We start from the raw sequence: 22024 nt of genomic DNA, 5'->3' as shown, positions 1-22024 counted from the left end.
TAGTAAAACGCAAATTAACAAATAACAAAATGTTTTAGATTTTAGTCAATGGGCCCGTCGCCAATGTGATGAAATGATGAAATACTTCCGAAACATGAATAATGTAAAAATCGGAAAAAATAACTTTGCCACATTTTTAAAAGATTCTCTGTTCAATGAGACCAGAAAACTTTGAAATAATATTCAACATAGTTTAGATTCGGATGGGACCTTGATTATCCGCTTAAACCTTTTACACAGTTATAATGTATGTTGATTCAGCAGATTGAAATAAATAGAATCTTTTGTAATGAATAAAGAAAAATGTGGAGCAAGATTTTTTTCTTCCTTTTATTTACAAATTTGAAAGGACTCTTTTATTAAAATTTTGCTGACATCAGTTTCAGACGAGTCGGGTGTATATAGCACCGTATAATCCCTTTAAGTAAGGAGTTAAACTTTGTTTGCTCATTGACAAGTTTTAAGACAGATCAAAATGAGAAAAGTATTGAAACTTTACTAATAAAAGGAAAATGCTTTTGTCATCACACTTCTTCGTTTTTATTTTGTTGAATTTCAAAGGAGTGCTTTCCGCGAAATGCAGCAAAAAGGTAAAGTACTCTGAATCGTCGCTGTAGAATAAGAAAGCCGCATCTCCATTTTCATTATTTTGAGAAAGTTTCAAAAACTGCAAAGCTGTGACTCCATTTCTTGGAATTTTCTAAAAAAGGCTGTCTCGATGCATCAAGAATACATTTTTAGAAAAAGAAAGCCGTAACTCCAAGAAATAGACTCAAGGTTTTAGACCTTTCTGAAAATTATGAAAATGGAGGCTTTCTTATTCTACAGCGACGAAATACTGTAAGGTCCCGTCTTCCACTGGTTATTAATCTTTAAAAAAACTTCGGCATAAAGATTACACAAATAAAAAAACACAAAATTCAAACACTCACTTTAATCTTTTATTTTTCTAATCATAGATACCGGAAAATAATCACGGAAGGAAACCCACATTGGAAATAAAGAAAGGTATGAGCCCCAGCGAGCGGTTTGAAGTGAAGGGGACAAAATGGTTGGGCCACGAGAAAAACTTCACTTTTTGCACCCTTTTAAACGCCATAAAACGCTATCTAATTCGAAAAAAATAGTTAAGGTTTAATATTAAATACTAGTCCGCAAAAAATCAGACGATTTTTCAAGGAAAGAACGCGAGATAATAAAACAATGGCATCATAAAGCAAAAGAAAAAACGTCGAAAGAAAAAGACAAGAGTCATATATGGAAAGTGAGAGGTAGTCCTAGGACTAAACTCTATTTAAAGAAATTTACGACGGAAACAACATGAATGTAAGAAGGGTGGGTTAGAGGCCCAGTGTGCCTAACTGTAAAACTCTATAATATAATTGACAATGATAAGATCTATAAATTATAAAGATGTAAGATTGTTTCATAGAGGTCAATAGACCTGAGAAATACACTTCTATAAATTAAATTAAATTAAATTAAATTAAAAGTGAGGTGGCCACGGAGCTCATGTAAGGATTTGTTGTGTGGTGTCATTTTGAGGTGAAAGTTTTGAAACTAATTCCATTGGTTTATAGAGAAATACATGACAAATTTTTCATATCTAGGATAAAAACCCTCCAGCCTGTTCTACCATTGGTTCGGGCCACACCCTACATTTAGAACGTTAGCTGGAAAGAGTGAAACTTCAAAATAATCACTATCCAATGTGATGATTCCACATTCTGAGAACAGAAAATCAATTAACTTTGTTCTTTTTTATTTTAGTAAGTAAAATATTTTCGAGATAAAGACCAAATAATGATTCAGGCTGTTTTCACATTCCAGCACAAGCGCCACAAAAAAATACATTGGCCATCACTATACCCGTCTATTCGCCAGAATGGAGTTATCAGTTCACATATCACGTCAATGCCTTCTTAGATGACACTTGGTGTGCTATTATGTCAACAACAAACAGCCAAGTTCAACATGGCGAATATGGTTATCGTGCACCAGCTATTTACCTCAATAACCCCCAAAGATACTTCTCGATAACAAATGCAGTTAATGGCGATAAAATCCATAAGGAATTATTCCAGGGTTTGATAGCCAATACGAGTTATGATATTGAGTTCCACCAACGATACAAAAGTGGAGGCGTTTACACATACTCTATCGTCGTCAATGGTGATGTAATACATACCGTGGACAACAACCAAGCCGTCCAATTTTACAATGTCAAGATTTGGTTGTCAGATCCCTGGCATCGTGCATGTGATGGCAATATCAGTAATTTCAAATTCACGCACTTTTTTTAATTAAAGGTTTTTTCCACGTTTTGCACAAAATTATGTAATTTAGCGAAAACCTGCTATTATAAAATAAAACATTTTCTCCCATAATGGCGGAAGATACGTAACGTCGACCAAATATGCAATGCAAGATAAATATCACTTAACGATCGAACAACTGCACTGGAGAGAATATTAAGATGAATTCTAACAGGTTGGAAAGCTCATTTGAACTCTAGACGAAGAGAACGATTTAAGGTGCGATGACCAAGTGGTCAGCGTCTCAAACCACAGGTTCGCGGTTCGAATCCCTTCTCATTCCAATGTTCCGTTCAGCTCATAGATAGTCGAGCCGGCTGGTCTTGGACCCCGTGAAAATAACCGAAAGACTGTCTAAAAGTCCTACTTTTGACGTGATATACATGTAAAATAACGACTCTATCTAAAGCATGAACGCGAAGTGGAATCTTTCCAAAAAAGAAAAAGTCCTAAGAAACTCCCATGGTTGGTTACATATATGGTTGAGAAAGAAAAATGTTATTTTAATGGCCAAAAAATTACGTTTGAAAGGATACGGAATCAACACACTGATCTTTGTTTAGACCATCGAGTTTCAAGCCCGAAGGACTAGAGGCGAAACATTAACCCTTTTCAGGCAAGAGAAATTGAAGCTACTTATTTCCTATCCAAAACGGGCAAAGAACGCGCCGTAATCATGACGACGCATTATATCTGGCGGTTCTTTTGTTTAGGAGGACTTTATTTTTTGAAATCTAGCGATAGATTTTAGTCTCAATCCGACGTTTGTCTAAAAACTACGCGCGGGCGTTCTGGATGGGAAATAAGTGGTTTCATTTCCAATTCAGGAGTCTCGCCTCTAGCCCTTCAGGCTTGAAACTTAACCCTATTAGCCCCAGGGGGGGGTAGAATCTACCACGCTGGAGTTCTTTTGTGAATATCTCTAAGAAAAATTTTTCAAACGACTTGAAACTTTCGGACTTTTAACAAAATCTTATTAAGAGTACTTGTGCAAAATTTTAGGGTCATATGTTGTTCAGATCAGGTTTTATGACTTTATTGTGAAACATGACATAAAACCCAGCTAAAACCGCTTAAAACTCAAAATTTAAAAGTGCTGATAACTTCTGAACTATTCATTCAATTATTTTCAAATTTTGACACGTGATAGGCATTGACAATATAAATTTGAAAAATTGAAAAAAAAATTTGAAAATGATGACGTCATCATTTATGACGTCATCAAATTTTGAAAATTTTACTCATCTTCAGCATAGATTTTAAGAAAAAGTCTTCATGGAAATTTCAAAACCGGCAATTAAATTAAAGAACAACCTTTTATCTTTCTGAATATTTAAACAGAATCTAAATATCTTTATTGGTTCGATTATAATAGACAGTTTAGTAAACTATTCATTTGGGCTTTTTTCCGACAGGTGGAAATTTTGTGATGACGTCATCGGTTTTTGAATGACGTCATCAATTTTTTTTTCTTCCTGGAAATTTGTTTCATGATGGAGAACATCTGTACCAAATTTCATGACCATAGCTCTTCTAGATCAAAAATAATCGAGGGTGGTAGATTCTACCCCCACCCTGGGGATACCAAAGTCAAAAAAGCTTGGGGCCAATACACGAATTTCCTATTAGCAGATTCATGTAAAAAAGTCGCCGAAAAACGTCGAGTAAAGCTCTGATTGGCTAAAAATTGCACACATAAACATATTTTTCTCAAAATGTCCAGAGTATGAGGTAATCTTTACATGTCTCAGCCAATCAGAGCTTTACTCGACGTTTTTTTCATGACTTTTTTACATGAATCTGCTAATAGGAAATTCGTGTATAGGGTTAATGATTAGACCCCGCACTAAACCCTATCCACAAATTTATGATCGGTGTTTTAAGAAGAAGAAAACACGCCTTTATGTAAGATTTGTACTTCACAATTTTACTTCCTTTGTTTATTGCCTTTTTTACGATTCTTATTAGCTTTTTATCAAATGTTTTTATCACTTTTAATGATCAGAATTTTTTCTGTTACATTAATTTCTTTTATCACTGTTTTTTCTGATGGTGCATCTGATGATAGATCTTATCGGAGTTTTGCTTTTCTAAAAAAGCGCTGCATCGTGGATGTTTCGGGAGTATTACAATAGAATTCCCTCGAGGAATTCCTAAGTTTTCAAGCCCGAAGGACTAGAGGCGAAACATTAACCCTTTTCAGGCAAGAGAAATTGAAGCTACTTATTTCCTATCCAAAACGGGCAAAGAACGCGCCGTAATCATGACGACGCATTATATCTGGCGGTTCTTTTGTTTAGGAGGACTTTATTTTTTGAAATCTAGCGATAGATTTTAGTCTCAATCCGACGTTTGTCTAAAAACTACGCGCGGGCGTTCTGGATGGGAAATAAGTGGTTTCATTTCCAATTCAGGAGTCTCGCCTCTAGCCCTTCAGGCTTGAAACTTAACCCTATTAGCCCCAGGGGGGGGTAGAATCTACCACGCTGGAGTTCTTTTGTGAATATCTCTAAGAAAAATTTTTCAAACGACTTGAAACTTTCGGACTTTTAACAAAATCTTATTAAGAGTACTTGTGCAAAATTTTAGGGTCATATGTTGTTCAGATCAGGTTTTATGACTTTATTGTGAAACATGACATAAAACCCAGCTAAAACCGCTTAAAACTCAAAATTTAAAAGTGCTGATAACTTCTGAACTATTTATTCAATTATTTTCAAATTTTGACACGTGATAGGCATTGACAATATAAATTTGAAAAATTGAAAAAAAAATTTGAAAATGATGACGTCATCATTTATGACGTCATCAAATTTTGAAAATTTTACTCATCTTCAGCATAGATTTAAAAGAAAAGTCTTCATGGAAATTTCAAAACCGGCAATTAAATTAAAGAACAACCTTTTATCTTTCTGAATATTTAAACAGAATCTAAATATCTTTATTGGTTCGATTTATAATAGACAGTTTAGTAAACTATCATTTGGGCTTTTTTCCGACAGGTGGAAATTTTGTGATGACGTCATCGGTTTTTGAATGACGTCATCAATTTTTCTTTTCTTCCTGGAAATTTGTTTCATGATGGAGAACATCTGTACCAAATTTCATGACCATAGCTCTTCTAGATCAAAAATAATCGAGGGTGGTAGATTCTACCCCCACCCTGGGGATACCAAAGTCAAAAAAGCTTGGGGCCAATACACGAATTTCCTATTAGCAGATTCATGTAAAAAAGTCGCCGAAAAACGTCGAGTAAAGCTCTGATTGGCTAAAAATTGCACACATAAACATATTTTTCTCAAAATGTCCAGAGTATGAGGTAATCTTTACATGTCTCAGCCAATCAGAGCTTTACTCGACGTTTTTTTCATGACTTTTTTACATGAATCTGCTAATAGGAAATTCGTGTATAGGGTTAATGATTTAGACCCCGCACTAAACCCTATCCACAAATTTATGATCGGTGTTTTTAAGAAGAAGAAAACACGCCTTTTATGTAAGATTGTACTTCACAATTTTACTTCCTTTGTTTATTTTATTGCCTTTTAACGATTCTTATTAGCTTTTTATCAAATGTTTTTATCACTTTTTAATGATCAGAATTTTTTCTTGTACATTAATTTCTTTTTATCACTGTTTTGAGTCTGATGGTGCATCTGATGATAGATCTTATCGGAGTTTTTGATTTTTCTAAAAAAGCGATGCATCGTGGGATTGTTTCGGGAGTATTACAATAGAATTCCCTCGAGGAATTCCTAAGAGATTTCTATTGTAATACTCCCGAAACAATCCCACAATGCATCGCTTTTTTAGAAAAATCAAAAACTCCGATAAGATCTATTGTACGCAAGTGCATGAAACTTATGTTTTTTAACATCTTGGTTTTTTGGAAAGTACATATTTATGAAGCACTGCAACTCTGTGAATGTTTGTTACACATTTGATTTTAAGATTGTACTTTATAAGAATATTCATGTCTTTTGAACTCATCCCTTGAATAAACTTAAATTACCTTTTCCTTATCTTAGCATTAGCAATAACTGATTATATGATATAATAATATTTTGTTGCAGTTTGTATCACACTATAACCTCGTTCCCTGCGCATTATCAGCTTCTTCTTGTTTCCTGATGGCACTAGATAACATTATAGTATCCTCTGGCGTCAATCAGTAACATAAATAAAGCCTGGAATACACGGGGACGAGGTTGGTATTACACGTAAGATTTAGGTTGAATTTAAATCTTAGAAATGTCTTAAGAGCATTTCAATATTAATTCTCTGAAAAAGTTACGCGTATCCATGATGAAAAAGAAAATATACGAGAGCATCGGCATAGTGTTGCTTTGCTTTTCGTTAGATATTTCTAAGGTAGCGCCGTTTCATATCAGACGAATTTGTGAACGTATTCTTTGTGGGTACCCTTAATTATTATAAAAACTACGATCAAACTGATTTGAGGAATTGAATAAGGATTGAGATATCGTCTCCAGTGTAATATGGCCTAGTGCACACGCATAACGTAAAGGTTTTTCAATGAGTGTCAATAAAGGTTTGGATATTGGTACACTCACCTGGAATATTAATAGCTTGTCGTCCGCCTCTTCGTGATCGGATGTTCTTTGTTAGTGTTCTGAAGAAGAAAGAAAATAGTTCCAAAGGTTTATAACGAAAAAGTCTAGTAGTAGACGATGCTACACGGCGGAAAATAGAGTCTGTGTTAAGACATTGAGCCTCTCCGAGTATTTTTCGGCCAGTCTAATCAAGTAGCTGTTCTAATCGTTATCCAGAATTAAGAAACAGTACAGGGGATCCCGTTGCTCAAACATGTATCTGTTATAGATTACAATCTGAAGGCATCGAGTTTGAAGCCCTAAGTGGATAGAGATGGATCTTCAACCTTTCTCAAGCAAGAAATAGTGAAGCCCCCTGGTTTGCCCTGCATTTAGAAATTTTGTTTGAAAAATACACGGGTCACGTGTTCTGGATGGGAAATATAAAATGGCTTCATTTCCTATCCTGGAGTTTCGGATTTAGCCCCTTCGGAGCTTTGAAATCAATGACAGAAGGGAAAAGTGGCCTTCTGTTTACGTTTTTTTCATGTGTAGTAGCGCTTTTAGAACATTTTTCCCAAGGTTCTTACACCACTTCACCTGTTCACGTAAATTCTAACTTTTGAAGTTCTTGTAGTACACTTTCTCGAGCTAAAGGAAGAATGTCCAACTGTCTCTCGTTTGCGGAAATCGTCTACACGAGACTCGACAAGGAAAAAAAGTAAATTTTTTAACGAGGTACTAGCTCATATTTTACCATTGAAATAACGTCATTCCCTTGAAAACGTACTGCAACAAAATTTCAAGTGCCGTCAATCTTTCCCCATAGAATTCTAGCTCATATTTTACCATTGAAATAACGTCATTCCCTTGAAAACGTACTGCAACAAAATTTCAAGTGCCGTCAATCTTCCCCCATAGAATTCTAGCCTATATTTTACCATTGAAATAACGTCATTCTCTTGAAAACGTACTGCAACAAAATTTCAAGTGACGTCAATCTTCCCCCATAGAATTCTAGCCTATATTTTACCATTGAAATAACGTCATTCTCTTGAAAACGTACTGCAACAAAATTTCAAGTGACGTCAATCTTCCCCCATAGAATTGGGTGGAATATCTTTAGATTGGTACAGACGGAACACAAGTATTAGGAGGAAAGCCTCCGCCGGCTGGTACAGACTAGTGAGGTACTCACTTAAAGGAAAGGCAAAGGGACAGATAGATATTCCAGATAAATGACCTGTGTCTACTTCACTGAGGCTGTACACTAAATTATTAATTATCTGGGTGTTGGCCTTGAGCCCACGTTTCCATCAAAAAAAATATCCCTCCTATTGTAAAGTGACGTCAACGAAAATGAAAATTTCAAACATTTCTCAAGAATATCAAATGATACACAATAAAGGACTATTATTGGCCCAGCGCTAGCGAAGGGGCCTTTCAAGAGGAAGTTTCCGTGTGTCTGTCCTGTCCTGTCTGTCCGCAGTCCGGTGCGATTCAATCGGGGACATTCGCATAAAATTTAATCGATTTGCTCGGGTCGTCTTAGGCTGCGCGCTGTAAAGAATATCGATTCTACTGTGGCCGTGGGTTTATTTGCTCCGAACGGAATCCAAGATGGCGCCTGAGAATCACGTTTTGGTTGTCGGTCAATGTTTTGATTTCTTTATGGATCTTGAGACTTATAAAGGAAAGTTTACTGTTTCAAATGTTTTTCAATTAGTTAAGTGTAGCTCTGACTTGCACCCACAGAAGTGGATGCTCATACTTATTGACCTAAAAGCTTTAAAAGACTATTTTGAAAGTTGCATTTTTTACACTGATTTTGCTTGAGGGTTTTCATCGATGTTTTCTCATTATTGTTCAAAATGAAGGTTCAAACACCAACCAAATTATTACAGGTATGTTCTCTTATGTAATGTTTACTACTCTCTTGCTATCGCCTTGATGATTAAGAGGAATCAGGCATTTTATCAGAATAATTATAACTTAACGTGTGTGTGGATATTTTGATACTTTTTCTGCATAAAATTATGGTGAAATTTTATATTTTATATTTGTTGAGCTTTTTTAAAGGAGTCTCGATCATACTCAGTTTTTTTAGTTTACATCAGCAGTACATACCAGACGACATATATAATTAATCAAAATTTTCAAAGGTTGCTGCACTAAAATTGTGAGTATTCGATTAAGTTCCACTTAGACTTTGACAACAGGAAATGTTCGACAAATTCGACCAAAACTCTGTTCAACAAAGTTTGACAACAAGAAATGTTTGACAAATTCGACAAAAATTCCGTTCAACAAAGTTGAAAACAAAACAAATTCTTTCAACGATCACACTCTTTAAGAGAAAACGCAAGTTCCGAAATATGGTTTTTATTTTAGTAAGTGAGGACAGCGATAAATTCAAATTTCCCACTGTAAATTTTTTGTACAATATACCGTGAAGTCTGGTAACTTGCATCAGTGGAGGCTAACATACATAGCCCTCAAATGAATGACCTGGCTGGTCCTTAAAATACAAAGTGAAATCAAAACAAAAATGGTAGAGTAGAGCTGCGAGCGAAGCTGCGTAGTTCATTTGTTTTGAAATTTTGCTGCTTTGATTGGTCAGTCTTTTGAGGGGCTATGCATGTTAGCCTTCACTGATGCAAGTTACCCGATCTCACGGTAGGGGTAGGAGTTTGTAATTTCAAATTTTTGCAGCAGCTTGGTAGCACATGCCGGGCTCAGAATCACTGACAAATAACTTTGGTGGTTCAAGCCGGGCTCAAATCTACTGTTTTGAAAAAGTTGTCGCAAGGCATTTATTTTTACATAAATAAGTGTTCCCGTTTCATGTCAGACACATGTTTCATATCAGTTTGTTATATTGTGCAAAAAAATGTTTTTCTTTTCCTCTTTCTGACCAATCTTGCTCCACATTCGTGCCAATTCAATATTAAAAAAGCTTGTAATTTAAAATTGATGAGTAAGCAAACTTTATCACTCTTATTTAGAAACAAAACTTTTAATGCTGGGCCTTCATGCCCTTGGGCTTCTTGTTTTTTTTAAAGACGCTGTAAAACATAACGTTCATAAAAATTTTCCCTACTCTACACGTTAATGAGGTCATTTCCCAACGGGAAATGAAGACTGTAACCGACGCATCTATAGATTATTTTTGTGAAAGCAAGGTTAAGCAGAAATGCCGGACGGGTATGTGCGGATCCCAGGGTAATTTTTTAAGGTTCTGAATTTAAAGGAAGAAAATAGAAAATTCCAATTTCCTCGTGGAAGACTCTGTCTTTGATAACAGAATCAAAAATGCATATCGTGAGTGTTAGTTAGGAAATTAAAGGATTGCTCCACACGCTATCTTTTTTTTAACTTGACTCTAAAATCGTAAGTAGGGGAAGGGGGGGGCAAAAAATATCCGCGGTTAAAAGAGCCATTCGTGTTAATTAAAAAAAAAACTTAATAATCCCTAATGAAGCATATGTTTCGCGAAAACCTATGTGAAAAGTAAAATCTAGAATATGAATAAATTAGAGGCACACGTGCAGCAGCAAAAATCCTTTTTGAGGTAATTTTTTGATTAGGTTATGAGAATCGATCATGAATGTTCAGGTGTCAAACAGACTTAAAGTTATAGAAACATAGGAAAAATCTATATTGAGGGTTTCTATGAAAAGAAAAGGTGAAAAAAATTATTAAATTATTAAAAGAAAATGCAAAATTATTGTCATATTTCGCGCAGGTGTTTCCTTCCTTTTTGTCATTCCCGAAGAAAAAAAAATGTTTTGCTCTATATTATTTATTCTCTATACGATACTAATGGAATTATTTTTATTTTGTCAATAATCCTTGCTACTAACTCCTGTCAAAGAGAACCGCACCTTTTGAGGGCAGAGAGAGAGAGAAAATTGATAGCATCCTGGTATCGTCAGGTAATAATAAAAGAAGAAAGAAAAGTTGCAGTATCGATAAGAGATTCACAAGGAAAACAAGACATAAAAAAGACGAAAAACAAAATACGCGTTCAAAAGAAAGGTATGTTTACCCAAATTCTCCGAATGAAGTTGGCTATCCATCGGGAAAGTAGAAATCGCCTCCTCGCCAATTATAAAAACTTGAAAAATAAGCTATCTCTATCTATTGCTAGAGATATTTACGCCTGTACGTAGTATTCTCTAAAGTTTCTTAAGAAAAAGAGGCTAGATTTCAAGATGAGGAAGTAAGAAAGGGTCTAACTTTAGAATCGAGCTTTAATATTACAAAAAAATCTAAATTTTCGTATTATCAAAAACATTCAAAAATTTTCAAAAGTAGCTTTCATTCTTATGTCGGACTACAGTTGGCACTCGCTAATTCGAACTCGGACGGGGAATTGTTCGAATTACAGAGAGATTCGAATTGTAGAAAGTATTTTACGAATTTCTCCTTGATGGGGACTGGAAACAAATTCGAACTATAGAAAGATTCGAATAAGCGAGATTCTACTGTATCTAAACTGTTATTTTTTAGAATGTGTTCGAGCCTTCAGTATATGCTGGTCATCATACTATGTCATCAAGAGCTCGTCACAAGTCGTATATACACCACGACAAACCAACAACGACAAGAGAGGAGAAAAGAATATCATCCCAGTCCAAAATTCAATAGACCGCCAACCACTATCCTTCACATCAGACGTGCATTGGACCCACGGGTGCCGATCATCGACATTAACAAGCCAGGACCGAAGCGTTCACTAAGTCAGCCGTTGTCCAACTTTCTTAAAAGATTATGGGAAAGCCGGGAGTCGCTGTTCGCCCGTAAGGGTAGTCAAAACCGAAAGCGCTATCTAGTCGGTGATCTATGGGCGTCTCCCGTGGCAACAAGGACGCTGAAACGCGATTGGATGCCCGAGAAAGATGAATCAAAACAAACGTCCAATCAGCAAAAAGGAAACGGTAGAGGAGTCTGGGGCAAGAAGCGTGGCGCGCTAAAAACACAGAGTAATGCAGGAGAAGTGAAAAAGGATATGTTGTTAATGCTTATAAAGGGGTTAGAATAATTTACGTAATATTAAAAACTTGTACAGGGTGTCCCTAAAGATTATTTTCATTCTGCTGCATAAAGTCTACAATACGTAAACTTTCCTACGCTTTTTCACTTTTTTGAAGGTTTTTTTGGGGAATTGTGGCGGAAATTTAAGTGTTTTATTTTTATTTTTTTCATTAATGCTAATGAACCAAAACGGGGATGGTACGATGCAAATAAAAATGTGTAACAACATTAAAGTGAATGGAATTTAGCACACTCTGTACAATGTAGTTCTGGTTAAATAGTTTTCGTTTGTATGTTATTTTTATTATGTACTGTTATTATTTTCCACAGAAGAGTATCTTTTAAGATGATAGATTTAAAGTTTGCTTCAAAAAACTATCCTACTGTTTAAGAATTCCTTTTCAAGAAATTATTGATCCTTAAGGCTTGGGGACACGAAAAGTTTTCTTTCCCGTTGGTGCAATGCAACATGCTCCATCTCACCAACCTGAATCGCTTTCTCGTGTTTCCACCCCATTTTTCTTTCTAGCAATAAAAGTGAAATCGACAACACGATTTTGCTACGTTGTCCAAGGGACAAAATCAGGGTGTCTTTGGGTATTTTCCTCACTTTTTGTCCAATTGAAACAATAAAAGAAACCATGGGGCACGCACTTTTTTTCTTGTGTTGTTGGGATGAACCATATTGCATTGCACAAACGCGAAAAAAACTTCTTGTGTCCCCCAGCTTTTAGACTGGAAAATTCTTACGAAACCGTTCATCTGAATAACATTTTCTTCCAACAACAAACAAGAGTTGGTATTAAATTTGGTGAGTGGAAAAAATAAAATATCGAGTTTGAGCCCAATTCTATGATGGTATTATCCATAGTGTGGAAAGGGGTCTGATCCCCTTCTTAAATGACCCCCCCTTCTTGGCACCCCTAACCTTAAAAATGCCTATCCCCCAAGGACTTTGGACAAAAATAGCTAACAAATATATGGTGAAATATCTTAAGAGATAGAGAGCGAAATAGTAAGCTTCTTTCTTCTTTTTGACTCAGACTATACTCTAACAGAAAACTTCCTTTCATAAAGACCAAATTCCATAACAGTGCTTGAAAATAATCTACAATATATAAGTAAGCCCATCCCCTTCCTAAACTACCCCCCCCCCCTTCTTAAACTATGCCCCTCCTTGCTATCTCCCCACTTTTTCATGAAAATTAAAATTTCTGATCCCCCTTCTTCATTTTTTCGGAAGGTGTCATCTAAAGAAAGTTCACATTTTCACTACTTTAATGGGATAAACTTTCGCGGGGATTAAATTTCGCGGGGACTTAATTTCGCGTGTGCCACTATTGGGTGGCAATATTTTCACGATTTTTTGACTTCTACTGTCGAATCATGCATGTTGGTTGTTGAAATACACATTATTTGCGCTTCTTTGATGCAAGTAACCATTCAAAAAGTATTTACTTTACATATTTTGAGTATTGTTTAGAAATATTTCGCGGATGAGGCTCTTCCAAATTTCCAATGGGACTTAATTTCGCGGATGACACCCAATCAATGAAATCCGCGAAATTTAATCCCCGCGAAAGTTTATCCCATTAATTTTCAAATTTTCATTTTACTAGAACCCAAACTACAGTATATACCCAACCCCCCCCCCTAATCAAACCTTTTGAAAAAGAGGATTTTAATCGTGAAGGCTTTCTAAGAGCTCTAAGGTTATGTTATACTAAAAAAACTCGTAAATTTACATGATTCACTTACAAGAAACGTGGGTGATCCGGATAGACAGCAGCATCGGGATAATACAGAGAATTCGATGCTGGATTCAGTTCAGGTGAAACTTCATATGTGGGTTCTGTAAAGTCGGGACACCCAATTCTAAAAGAATGATCAAAGTGCATATAGGTCAGATAATTCATTACAAAGAGTACATTTTCTCTAGGTATTTCACGACTGATCTTGTACCATTCTCGATCAAAATACTCAATGGAACCGTACGCTAAATTTAATTTCTGCAAGCCAATCCGAAAAACTAAACTTTTTTTCATAATTCTTTCTATGAAAGACAATCTTTATGTTATTTAATAGTCGGGTCATTGGACAGTATCTAAACAGAAGGCCCGTCATAAATTACAAAAAAGTATTAAAATTGTACATATAGCTTTTCATTGTAACGTGTTTGTTTGGCAATTACAATGACCCATAAAATGGAAAAATGAGTTAGAGAAATTCTTCCGTATCATCTGTGAATTGGGATTTCAGCGTTATCCTCACTTACTTTTAAAAACGGTTTAGAAAGTAGTTTTTTTTATAAGAAAGTGAAACTAATGAAAGAATAAGTAAATTTGATTGCTACGTTATCAACTGTTATTGAATAGCAATGAGCTCCAGCAGATTAAAGCCTGCTTTATACAGAATTCAGCCTGTATGTGGAAAGACTGACCAGTGTCATTTTACAGACGAATATCAATTAACTAAGTAATGCAAAGAATATTTAGGGCCACCATTTATTTTTTCGCAACTTTGTTATTAGTGTGCCATTAGGTTGAGCCTGTGATTATGTTTATGGCAATCTGTTTTTGAATGATAAGATGTATAAGATAAAGGTATTCAAAATCAATTTTTTTATCTGACAAGACATTACCTTGGAAATGATGCAAAACAAATAATTGCTTCATTTGGACGCTGAATCATTCGTTCTAACTCTTCCCGCCTAAATATGGAAAATGATTAAGAAATAAGACAAAATAAAAACACAATGAAAAGAATCAAAAGAGCAAACAAGAACAATATCAGAGTATTAAATATTTACTACCTTATTACAAAAATATTACTAGTCATTTAACACGAATTGAAAAAAATTTGTGTTAATAAAAACCCCTTTAATCAAAACCAGCCGTGACGTCCTTGATAAAAGCAAAAAATTTTGTGTTAATTTTTGCGCGTTAATTTTAACACAGTTAAATACTTCTTTGCTTATATTCGTGTAATAAGTTACTTGAAAGTTTTTAGAATTTTAAGAAACATTATCTGAAAACTAAATCCCAAGACATAAATCACGTTTAGACAAACCTTGATTTCATGCTCTTCTCGACACGATTGAATTGAGTTAGACACCCACCAAAAGGTTGACCGGGTGTTCCTATGCGCAAAAATTGGAAATGTTGATGTGTTGCTGCTTTCAGACAGATTCAGTCGGGTTTAACCATAGCTTACTAAGACCATGCAGTATATTACAACCTCTTATTGTACTAAGATTGTACTAAGATTTTGACTCGTTTTACATTGTAGTATGAGGTCGAAGTATGCTAAGTGATTGATGTCATAGGATTTTCTCAGCAGCAAAGACTAGTAGTAATGTTGTGTCTTTTGATTTAGCATATTATCTCTATTCAATCGCGTGCAGGTCCTTTTTGCAAATAATTTCACTCCAGTTTAAGATACTGTAGAAATATTTCAATCAACAGTAGACTAAGAGCAGAGAGTAGTATGTTCTTTTAGACCCAATCTTTATGCTGAGATCACTACAAAATAGTCCTATACCAGCAAATCTTGATGGATAGCACCTAATTAGTTGGTCATAAAGAAATAAGCAAACAGCACATTTTTACTTTTTCTTTAAAGAAAAACATGAAAATGTTTATGGTGCCTGATGGTGTACAAAGGACAATTTTCAAAACTAGGAACGAGTATCTATATTATTACGGCTCTTTTTATCTTTCAAACATTTTCTGTATGTTATCAAATATAAACACAGCAGTGACATCAAATTTACATTTCACATATACGTTTTAATGTTTTCAACACAGAAAAGATTTTTGTGAATGAATCGTCATTAATTATGAGGTCATTTTTTAAAGCACTTTTTCCCAAAGTTTTTCTCAAAAGACAAAACATTAATTTTATTAACTGGCATTTCTGTCCAGAAATGGACATCTTTTCCTTTTTGGACATGCCATAATTTACATAAGTTGGGCGCCAAACTAGTCCCAGGCCCCAAAAATCAAAAGATACTTCAAAAAGGAACAAAATTTAATGATATTCAACATTATAGATTAGAAGATTTTGGAGCAGAAGCTTTGTTTTAAGTTTCTTACTAGAACCCTCAAAAAAACTTTAATATTGAGAATAAGTCCTGATCAACATTGAGGCGAAAAATAAAAGAACAAAATGAGTGTTAAAAAGGGTGACTTTCAATTTCATTGAGAAATATGGTAGCCTGGTTTTTTGGTTTGCACCATGTTACATAAAAAAGTAAATCTGATAGACAAGTGATTCAAACTACATCAATTATTCAGATTTCTAAATTGGTTCAGTTTCATGAATGAAATTATGAAAAATATAGTATAACTGAATTTCATTTCAATCGAGCATTCATCTATTCTTCATTTAGAAATCACATCTCCACACCTTTTAAGCCTTAAAAATTGACAACTTATAAAATTACATAACCAGAGACCTGAAATAACAAAAAAAAAACAGAAAACTATCTCACCTTCAATCATGTAATTTGCATATTCCATTCTCCAAGCACTAGTATTCTTTCTAAAATTAAAAAAAAATTACTGAAGCTGCCAGATTTATAATAACAATTTATACAATAATGATTCAATAAATATACCTTTTAACTTGAGTTAACCTTTGAAAGTTCAGGCGCCATATTTTAGAAAGGCAGGACAGCGTCCGTTGCTGACCAAAAAGGGCACCAAAATTTAAGCAATATCAGGAGGGGCAGAATCTGATAAGCGGACCCTAAGTTTTTATCTTCCCCTCTTACAGTGTTTGATAATACAGTAGAGCAGTATTATAATGAGAGTAGTTAACTAAAAATTCTTATTTCATACTCAGACAAACTCCATGGTGTGTCCAATTTGTATCTTAAGAACTTACCCAGGGTTATTGTTTTCATCTTCTTGTAACTCTGGCAGATATTCATTGCATTTCAACAAAAGTCTTGCTGCTTTCTTTTCATGGTCCAAATACACAAGTGTGTATTCAATCTAAAAAAAGTGAAATTCAAATTTCAAGTTGAGTTGCTTTATTGTGTTGATTAATCTTATTGTGATATCCATAGTGTGCAAAGGGGACTGAACCCCTCCCCATTTTTATTTCATTCCCCCTATGTGTATCCCCTGGTATTTAAAAAAAATTCTGAATCCGCCCAATTTTCAGCAGCACCTATCCTATAAAGCACTTCTGCTCTGGAAAAGTTGGGGGTTCACACTATGATATTAAACAATCTTAGATTAGAGGGAGTAACGTCTTTTTGACGTTTTTGACGGTTTTTTATAATGACTTTTGACTTTATACCTCCATATCTCGAATAACTACTTTTCCAAAATTAAAAAATGATATATACATCAAAATTTAAGTTTGCCTTTCCTCTTTACCACGAAAAGAGAATTTAGTTAGAATTTTTTTCGGACACAGTTACCCTTCAAACTCTTATACTTTTTCGTGGGCGGGTCACCCGGTAGTAAAATTTTTGCTCTTAGTGCTTAGATCCCCTTTAAAACATTGGGCTCTTCCAGAATAAAATTGATATAGGGGGTGGAATTTTCAGATAAAAAAGCACTCAGAAATCCAGCCCATTTTTTAAAGTGCTTCAGAAATTCCGCTCAATTTTTTATCCGAACCCTTGGGAATTTCACATAATTTGTCAAATTTTGAAAAAAGTATATATATATATCGGAATTTCTAGATTTTTCCACAAAAAAAAAATTTATTTTGTCGTCCACCTCCCTGTAAGGGACTTTAACTGGGGAAGAGCCCATTGCTACTTCCCAAAAAGCCAGAGAGACAAAAAAAACGCCCTTTTGGATCTATTGTTAAGGCCATCTAAAATGGTGGATTGTGTTGAGGAAAGATAGAGGAGCCCCCTGCGTTGAGGATGGTAACGTCTAAACGCCCAAAATCATCTTCCAACAGAAGGTGAGTTAGTTGTTGCGCAAGTTTATATCTCATGCACTCCACAATAGCGTGCATAAATTTTTGCGGGATTAATTTTGCTGACTTTGCGGATTCGGAAAGTACCTCCACAGACCAAAAATAACAGTGGAAAGCATCAAAACAATGCGCATGTATCTGTTTATTGTTATAAGGTAAGTACAGTATGCAACTTGCCAAACCAATTATGCACTTCTATTAACCAACCAGACGCCAGCAGATTGGACTTAATTTTGCACAATTGACTACAGATACAAAGGCAAGTAAACATAATGAAAATAAATACCTCATCGCCCCATTTCAATGTGTCTCTTTGCCTGTTTTTCAGCTTGCGATAAAGATTAATAAACTGAACAATGCCATGTTTCTTGACATATTCTGCCAACTTTTTTGTATCTTTCCAAGCTAAGGGTGTGCCAACGCTCAAAAGTCCCATATTGATGGATTGTAAGTTAACCTTTCTTTACAAGTTGTTCAACAAAACTCAAATATAATTGTAAGTTTATAGTGAGTAGATAGAAAACTTATAGGACCTTGGGACTTTCCTTATGGCTGGAAAATCTTTCCCAGCTTGCAAACCAAGAGTTGTGTGCAAAAAAAACGCCGATTTTACATGCTTGATCGGAATGTTAAATTCATAGAATTTCAGATTCGACCAATCAGATAACAGTATTCAAGAAAACATAAACATTAGCAGCTGGACTATCATGTGATAATGATGTAATGTTTAAAGGGAACTTGTGGAACTTTCTACAGACCAAAATTAGCTGTGTCATAGTGATTAAATAGCCCTTATTTTCCTTTAATTTTAAATTCTGATTAATTTTTCTGATAAAAAACACTCTAGAAATAATTTTTTTTAATCATTTAATGGTCAGCAAATGCAAAAAAAGTGCTTAAAAAGTAATTTTCATTTCGGTTCCGGCAATTTTTCCTAACGACGAAGTTGTTTTCATCGAATTAAAAAGGGTAGATACGAGCTGTGGTAGTGGTTGACTTTTCGAAGTGAAGCAAGTTTTTTTGTAAAACTGGGAAATTTTAGCACAATGTATTGTTTTTAGTGATATTGACCATTTTGTTGCTTTGATTTGAATAGGAAATGTTTCTGTACTGATGTGAATATATCTTAAATCTGTCTGTAAGGTGTACTGTACATAGACCTTTTTTCAAAGAGGACGTCCTGTTGAATAATTATGTAGTCCAGCCATAAAAACAAAGATAGTATGTATGCATTTGTATTGTAATAATTATGCATGGTTTTATCATTGTTTTTCTGCTGGACTACATAATTATTCAACAGGGTGGCCTCTTTGAAAAAAGGTCTATTGATCTTAGGGGTCAGCACTTCACAAATTCTGAGATTGATTTTTGGGTTAGGAGGGGCCAGTGCAGTGTTAGGGTAGTTGGAAGTTGCTGCAAGGGAAAATGATAACGTTCTTCGTTCATTCGCAATCTTCCTTGAGCTTGAGCTTGAAAGATGGTAGATCAAGCTTCCTTTTTAAATCTTGCGATCAGGGGGGTTCCCGTGTGTCTTTGTGCAAATTTGAATCAAAGAAGTAAATCTAAAAATTTTAAAGTAATCCGTTGACTTTTTATGTAGTAGTGTAAGGTAAGGTAACCGCAAAGAGCTTAGACCTTCCTCTTTCATACTGTGCAATTATCTTTCGTGTATCTATCTGCTCCATTGTAAGGAAAGTTAATGGTAAAGTAATCCCCGTCTCTATGGCTTGCACTACTGAAAAATACTCTCGCCCCAGACTTCCTGCGCAGATTTTTTTGTACAGTAAAACACTTTCGATTTCAGTGCCGTGAAATGTTACAATATGGCAGGAGGTTTTTGTACAGAAATCTTCAAAAAAATGGAACTTCAAAATGGAATGTCTGAAAAACTACTAAAGGTTGAAAGATAAGTGACCCCTCATTTTTTTTCTGAGAATAAGGGCTTTTTATTAAACTTGGTTTGACATTTTGAAAATAATTTTGAAATTTCGACTGACCCCCCCTAACAGTGTGGAAACAATGCATAGGCCACGCTGAATTGTTATTCGATTAAAGTGAGGTCCACACCATAATAAGTTCCGCTTCAGCCCCCGCCGAAAAGGCGTACAAGATTGCAGGGGGTTTTTGGGGCGCTTTAAGGGGTCACTCACAAATCGATTTTAGGTTAGAAAAACGTCAATTGACGCTAATGGATGGGTGGTTTAAAGGTTATTGACGTTTTTTTCAAATCCAGAAATATTGATTTTTCATTCCATGCCAAATGTTACTTCTTTTTTATCACTTATCGTCTGTTTTGAAAACCAAAACAAACGGCCCGATCTTCTCTTTGCAGATGGCCGTTTTTTTCTGTCGCTATATACTAGGAGATAATTAATTACAGGAATTTTGTGAACAAGTTTTGAAATTATCTCCGTTATTTTTCAAATATTAACTATCCCAGCCATAGTGAAAATCAAGATGGCTGATGAAGCAGCAATGAAGAGCAGTGTTTCATTGATTTTCAAAGATTTTAGGTGTTTGACGTTTTAGTGTGTAGGTGGGTGGGTCTGCTTTAAAAAACGTCAATTGGCATTTTTTAACCTAAAATTGATTTGTGAGTGACCCCTAAGCACCCTAAATGGGTCCAGGCAGCAGGACTGAGCCCTGGTGGGGTTTCAGGAGGGGACCCCCAAAAGCCCTGGGATATATGATTTTCTCATGTCTAAAAGCAAGTTTTATGCGTTTAAACCTGGCGTAATGAAATCGGGCGTTAGAATGGCAGTGCTCCTTTCGTCTTGAAAAGCTTTGACTTACGCCAATACTTACTTTATATCCGCTCCTTATGCCAATACGCCAAAAGTAATTACTGCCTCACACCAAATATATTCGGCATACTGTTCACTAATTCCAGGCTGGGTTAGGGGCCACTCACATATTGATTTTTCCCAGGCTTACCTTAGCGCCATTCTGATGCTAAAAAAATCCACCCATCCCCTATCCTTAGCGTCATATTTTAAAATATACCAAAAATCGATGAAAACCTTTCTTTTTCCTTTCTTACTTCGGGTATTGATGTTCCACTGCCAGAGAAGTTGCTTCCCCCTTCTGCTTCTTAGTACATTTTGCTTGTTTTCTGAGTAGTGGTTTGGGTATATGACTTTTTTTCCATATTCATTTGACAAAGCAAAACGTCAAATTGACGTTATGAGGGGGTGGGGGATTTTCAAAAGTTAGTTTTGACGTTATAAGAAACAAAAGGAATACCTTTATTCTGAAAAATCACGAATATTTGTTACCACCAACTACACTATACTTTTTAAGCTTTCGAAAATACATTTGCGTATGAATTACATGAAAATTTGCTGCTCGCATAATCTCATTGGTTCGCGCTATGGTGTCATTACATAATTTTATTGTTTGCGCGATCCAGCAAACCACATTGCACAATAGGGAAAAAAAGGTTGTATGCGTAAAGCATGACATGGACCTAGCGCCAAGCACCAAGTAGAGCTTTTAATTTCTTTTTAAATAAAGGCCATTAGTTAAAAGAACACACACATGAACGGGTACAACCAAATACAGACTTTGGGACGGGAAAACTTTGATGAAAAAATGGCGACAATTTTTGGTATACATTGCTTGACGTTATCTGTGGGGGGGTGGGGGGTTTAGAGGATAACGTTTTCAAATCCAGAAAGATCAATTTTTGTGTACGCAGTGCTTCCAGAGCTTTTGAGTGTCAGATGAAATTTTATTCTGCTAGGTGCCAGATATTTCCATACTCAATGTTACTTTACAATGCTTCTTTTGGATTGCTTCAGCTGTTTTGAAAACCAAAACAAACATACCAATGATCTGCAATGATTATGTCCAAGTAGGTTCTCTTTGTTTGACGGCCCACAGCATGGCTCTTTTGCAGGTGGGTGGTGACAAGCTCGATTAATCAGGTCTGATATAAATTACCCTAATTACACACATATATTTTTTGTGCAATGGAATTACTTCAAAATCAATGAGCAAGGGAGCAATCTATAATGAGCTCAATTAAATATTTTCCCATTCCTTCAAAATTTCTAAAAGTTCGTTTTGATGGAGTATCTATGGATTTCAAATTTCTCTTTCAAACAAAAGGAACATGATTTTTCTTATGTTTGAATAAAAGTTTGCGTGTTTAACATAATCCACCATTTCAATTTC

The 22024-nt window shown here is 35.3% G+C and overlaps 2 protein-coding genes across 2 annotated transcripts in view; one reads left to right on the top strand and one right to left on the bottom strand.

The window, feature by feature from the left end:
* LOC136809441 (glutamate--cysteine ligase catalytic subunit-like) overlaps window positions 1-18441 on the bottom strand; it is a 29008-nt gene extending 10567 nt beyond the window's left edge. The window contains exons 1-7 of the mRNA XM_067065973.1: window positions 18135-18441; window positions 16793-16902; window positions 16398-16447; window positions 14975-15044; window positions 14547-14615; window positions 13664-13780; window positions 6890-6948 (exon numbers count right to left, since the gene is read on the bottom strand). Coding sequence (XP_066922074.1) covers window positions 6890-6948; window positions 13664-13780; window positions 14547-14615; window positions 14975-15044; window positions 16398-16447; window positions 16793-16902; window positions 18135-18284 — 625 coding nt within the window. The 5' untranslated portion in view covers window positions 18285-18441. The remainder of the gene's footprint in view (window positions 1-6889; window positions 6949-13663; window positions 13781-14546; window positions 14616-14974; window positions 15045-16397; window positions 16448-16792; window positions 16903-18134) is intronic.
* LOC136809442 (uncharacterized) lies at window positions 438-2323 on the top strand. The gene is made up of 3 exons (XM_067065974.1): window positions 438-590; window positions 960-1008; window positions 1831-2323. The coding sequence occupies exons 1-3, from the start codon at window positions 513-515 to the stop codon at window positions 2301-2303; spliced, it is 600 nt and encodes a 199-aa protein (XP_066922075.1). The 5' UTR covers window positions 438-512; the 3' UTR covers window positions 2304-2323.
* Window positions 18442-22024: the final 3583 nt, after the last annotated feature.

This window comes from Clytia hemisphaerica, unplaced genomic scaffold (genome assembly GCF_902728285.1).
Source record: "Clytia hemisphaerica strain Z4C2 unplaced genomic scaffold, Clytia hemisphaerica genome assembly, whole genome shotgun sequence".
In the NCBI taxonomy this organism is placed as follows: Eukaryota; Metazoa; Cnidaria; class Hydrozoa; order Leptothecata; family Clytiidae; genus Clytia; species Clytia hemisphaerica.
The sequence above is the reverse complement of the archived record's forward strand: the minus strand, read 5'-3'. Positions and strand labels throughout refer to the sequence as shown.

What these genes read in the sequence shown, in the direction of transcription:
- LOC136809442 (XM_067065974.1), top strand. Translation starts at nt 513, where the DNA reads ATGCTTTTGTCATCACACTTCTTCGTTTTTATTTTGTTGAATTTCAAA. An exon ending in CCGCGAAATGCAGCAAAAAG is followed by an intron (nt 591 to 959) that starts GTAAAGTACTCT and finishes TTCTAATCATAG; the next exon opens with ATACCGGAAAATAATCACGG. An exon ending in CACATTGGAAATAAAGAAAG is followed by an intron (nt 1,009 to 1,830) that starts GTATGAGCCCCA and finishes TTCACATTCCAG; the next exon opens with CACAAGCGCCACAAAAAAAT.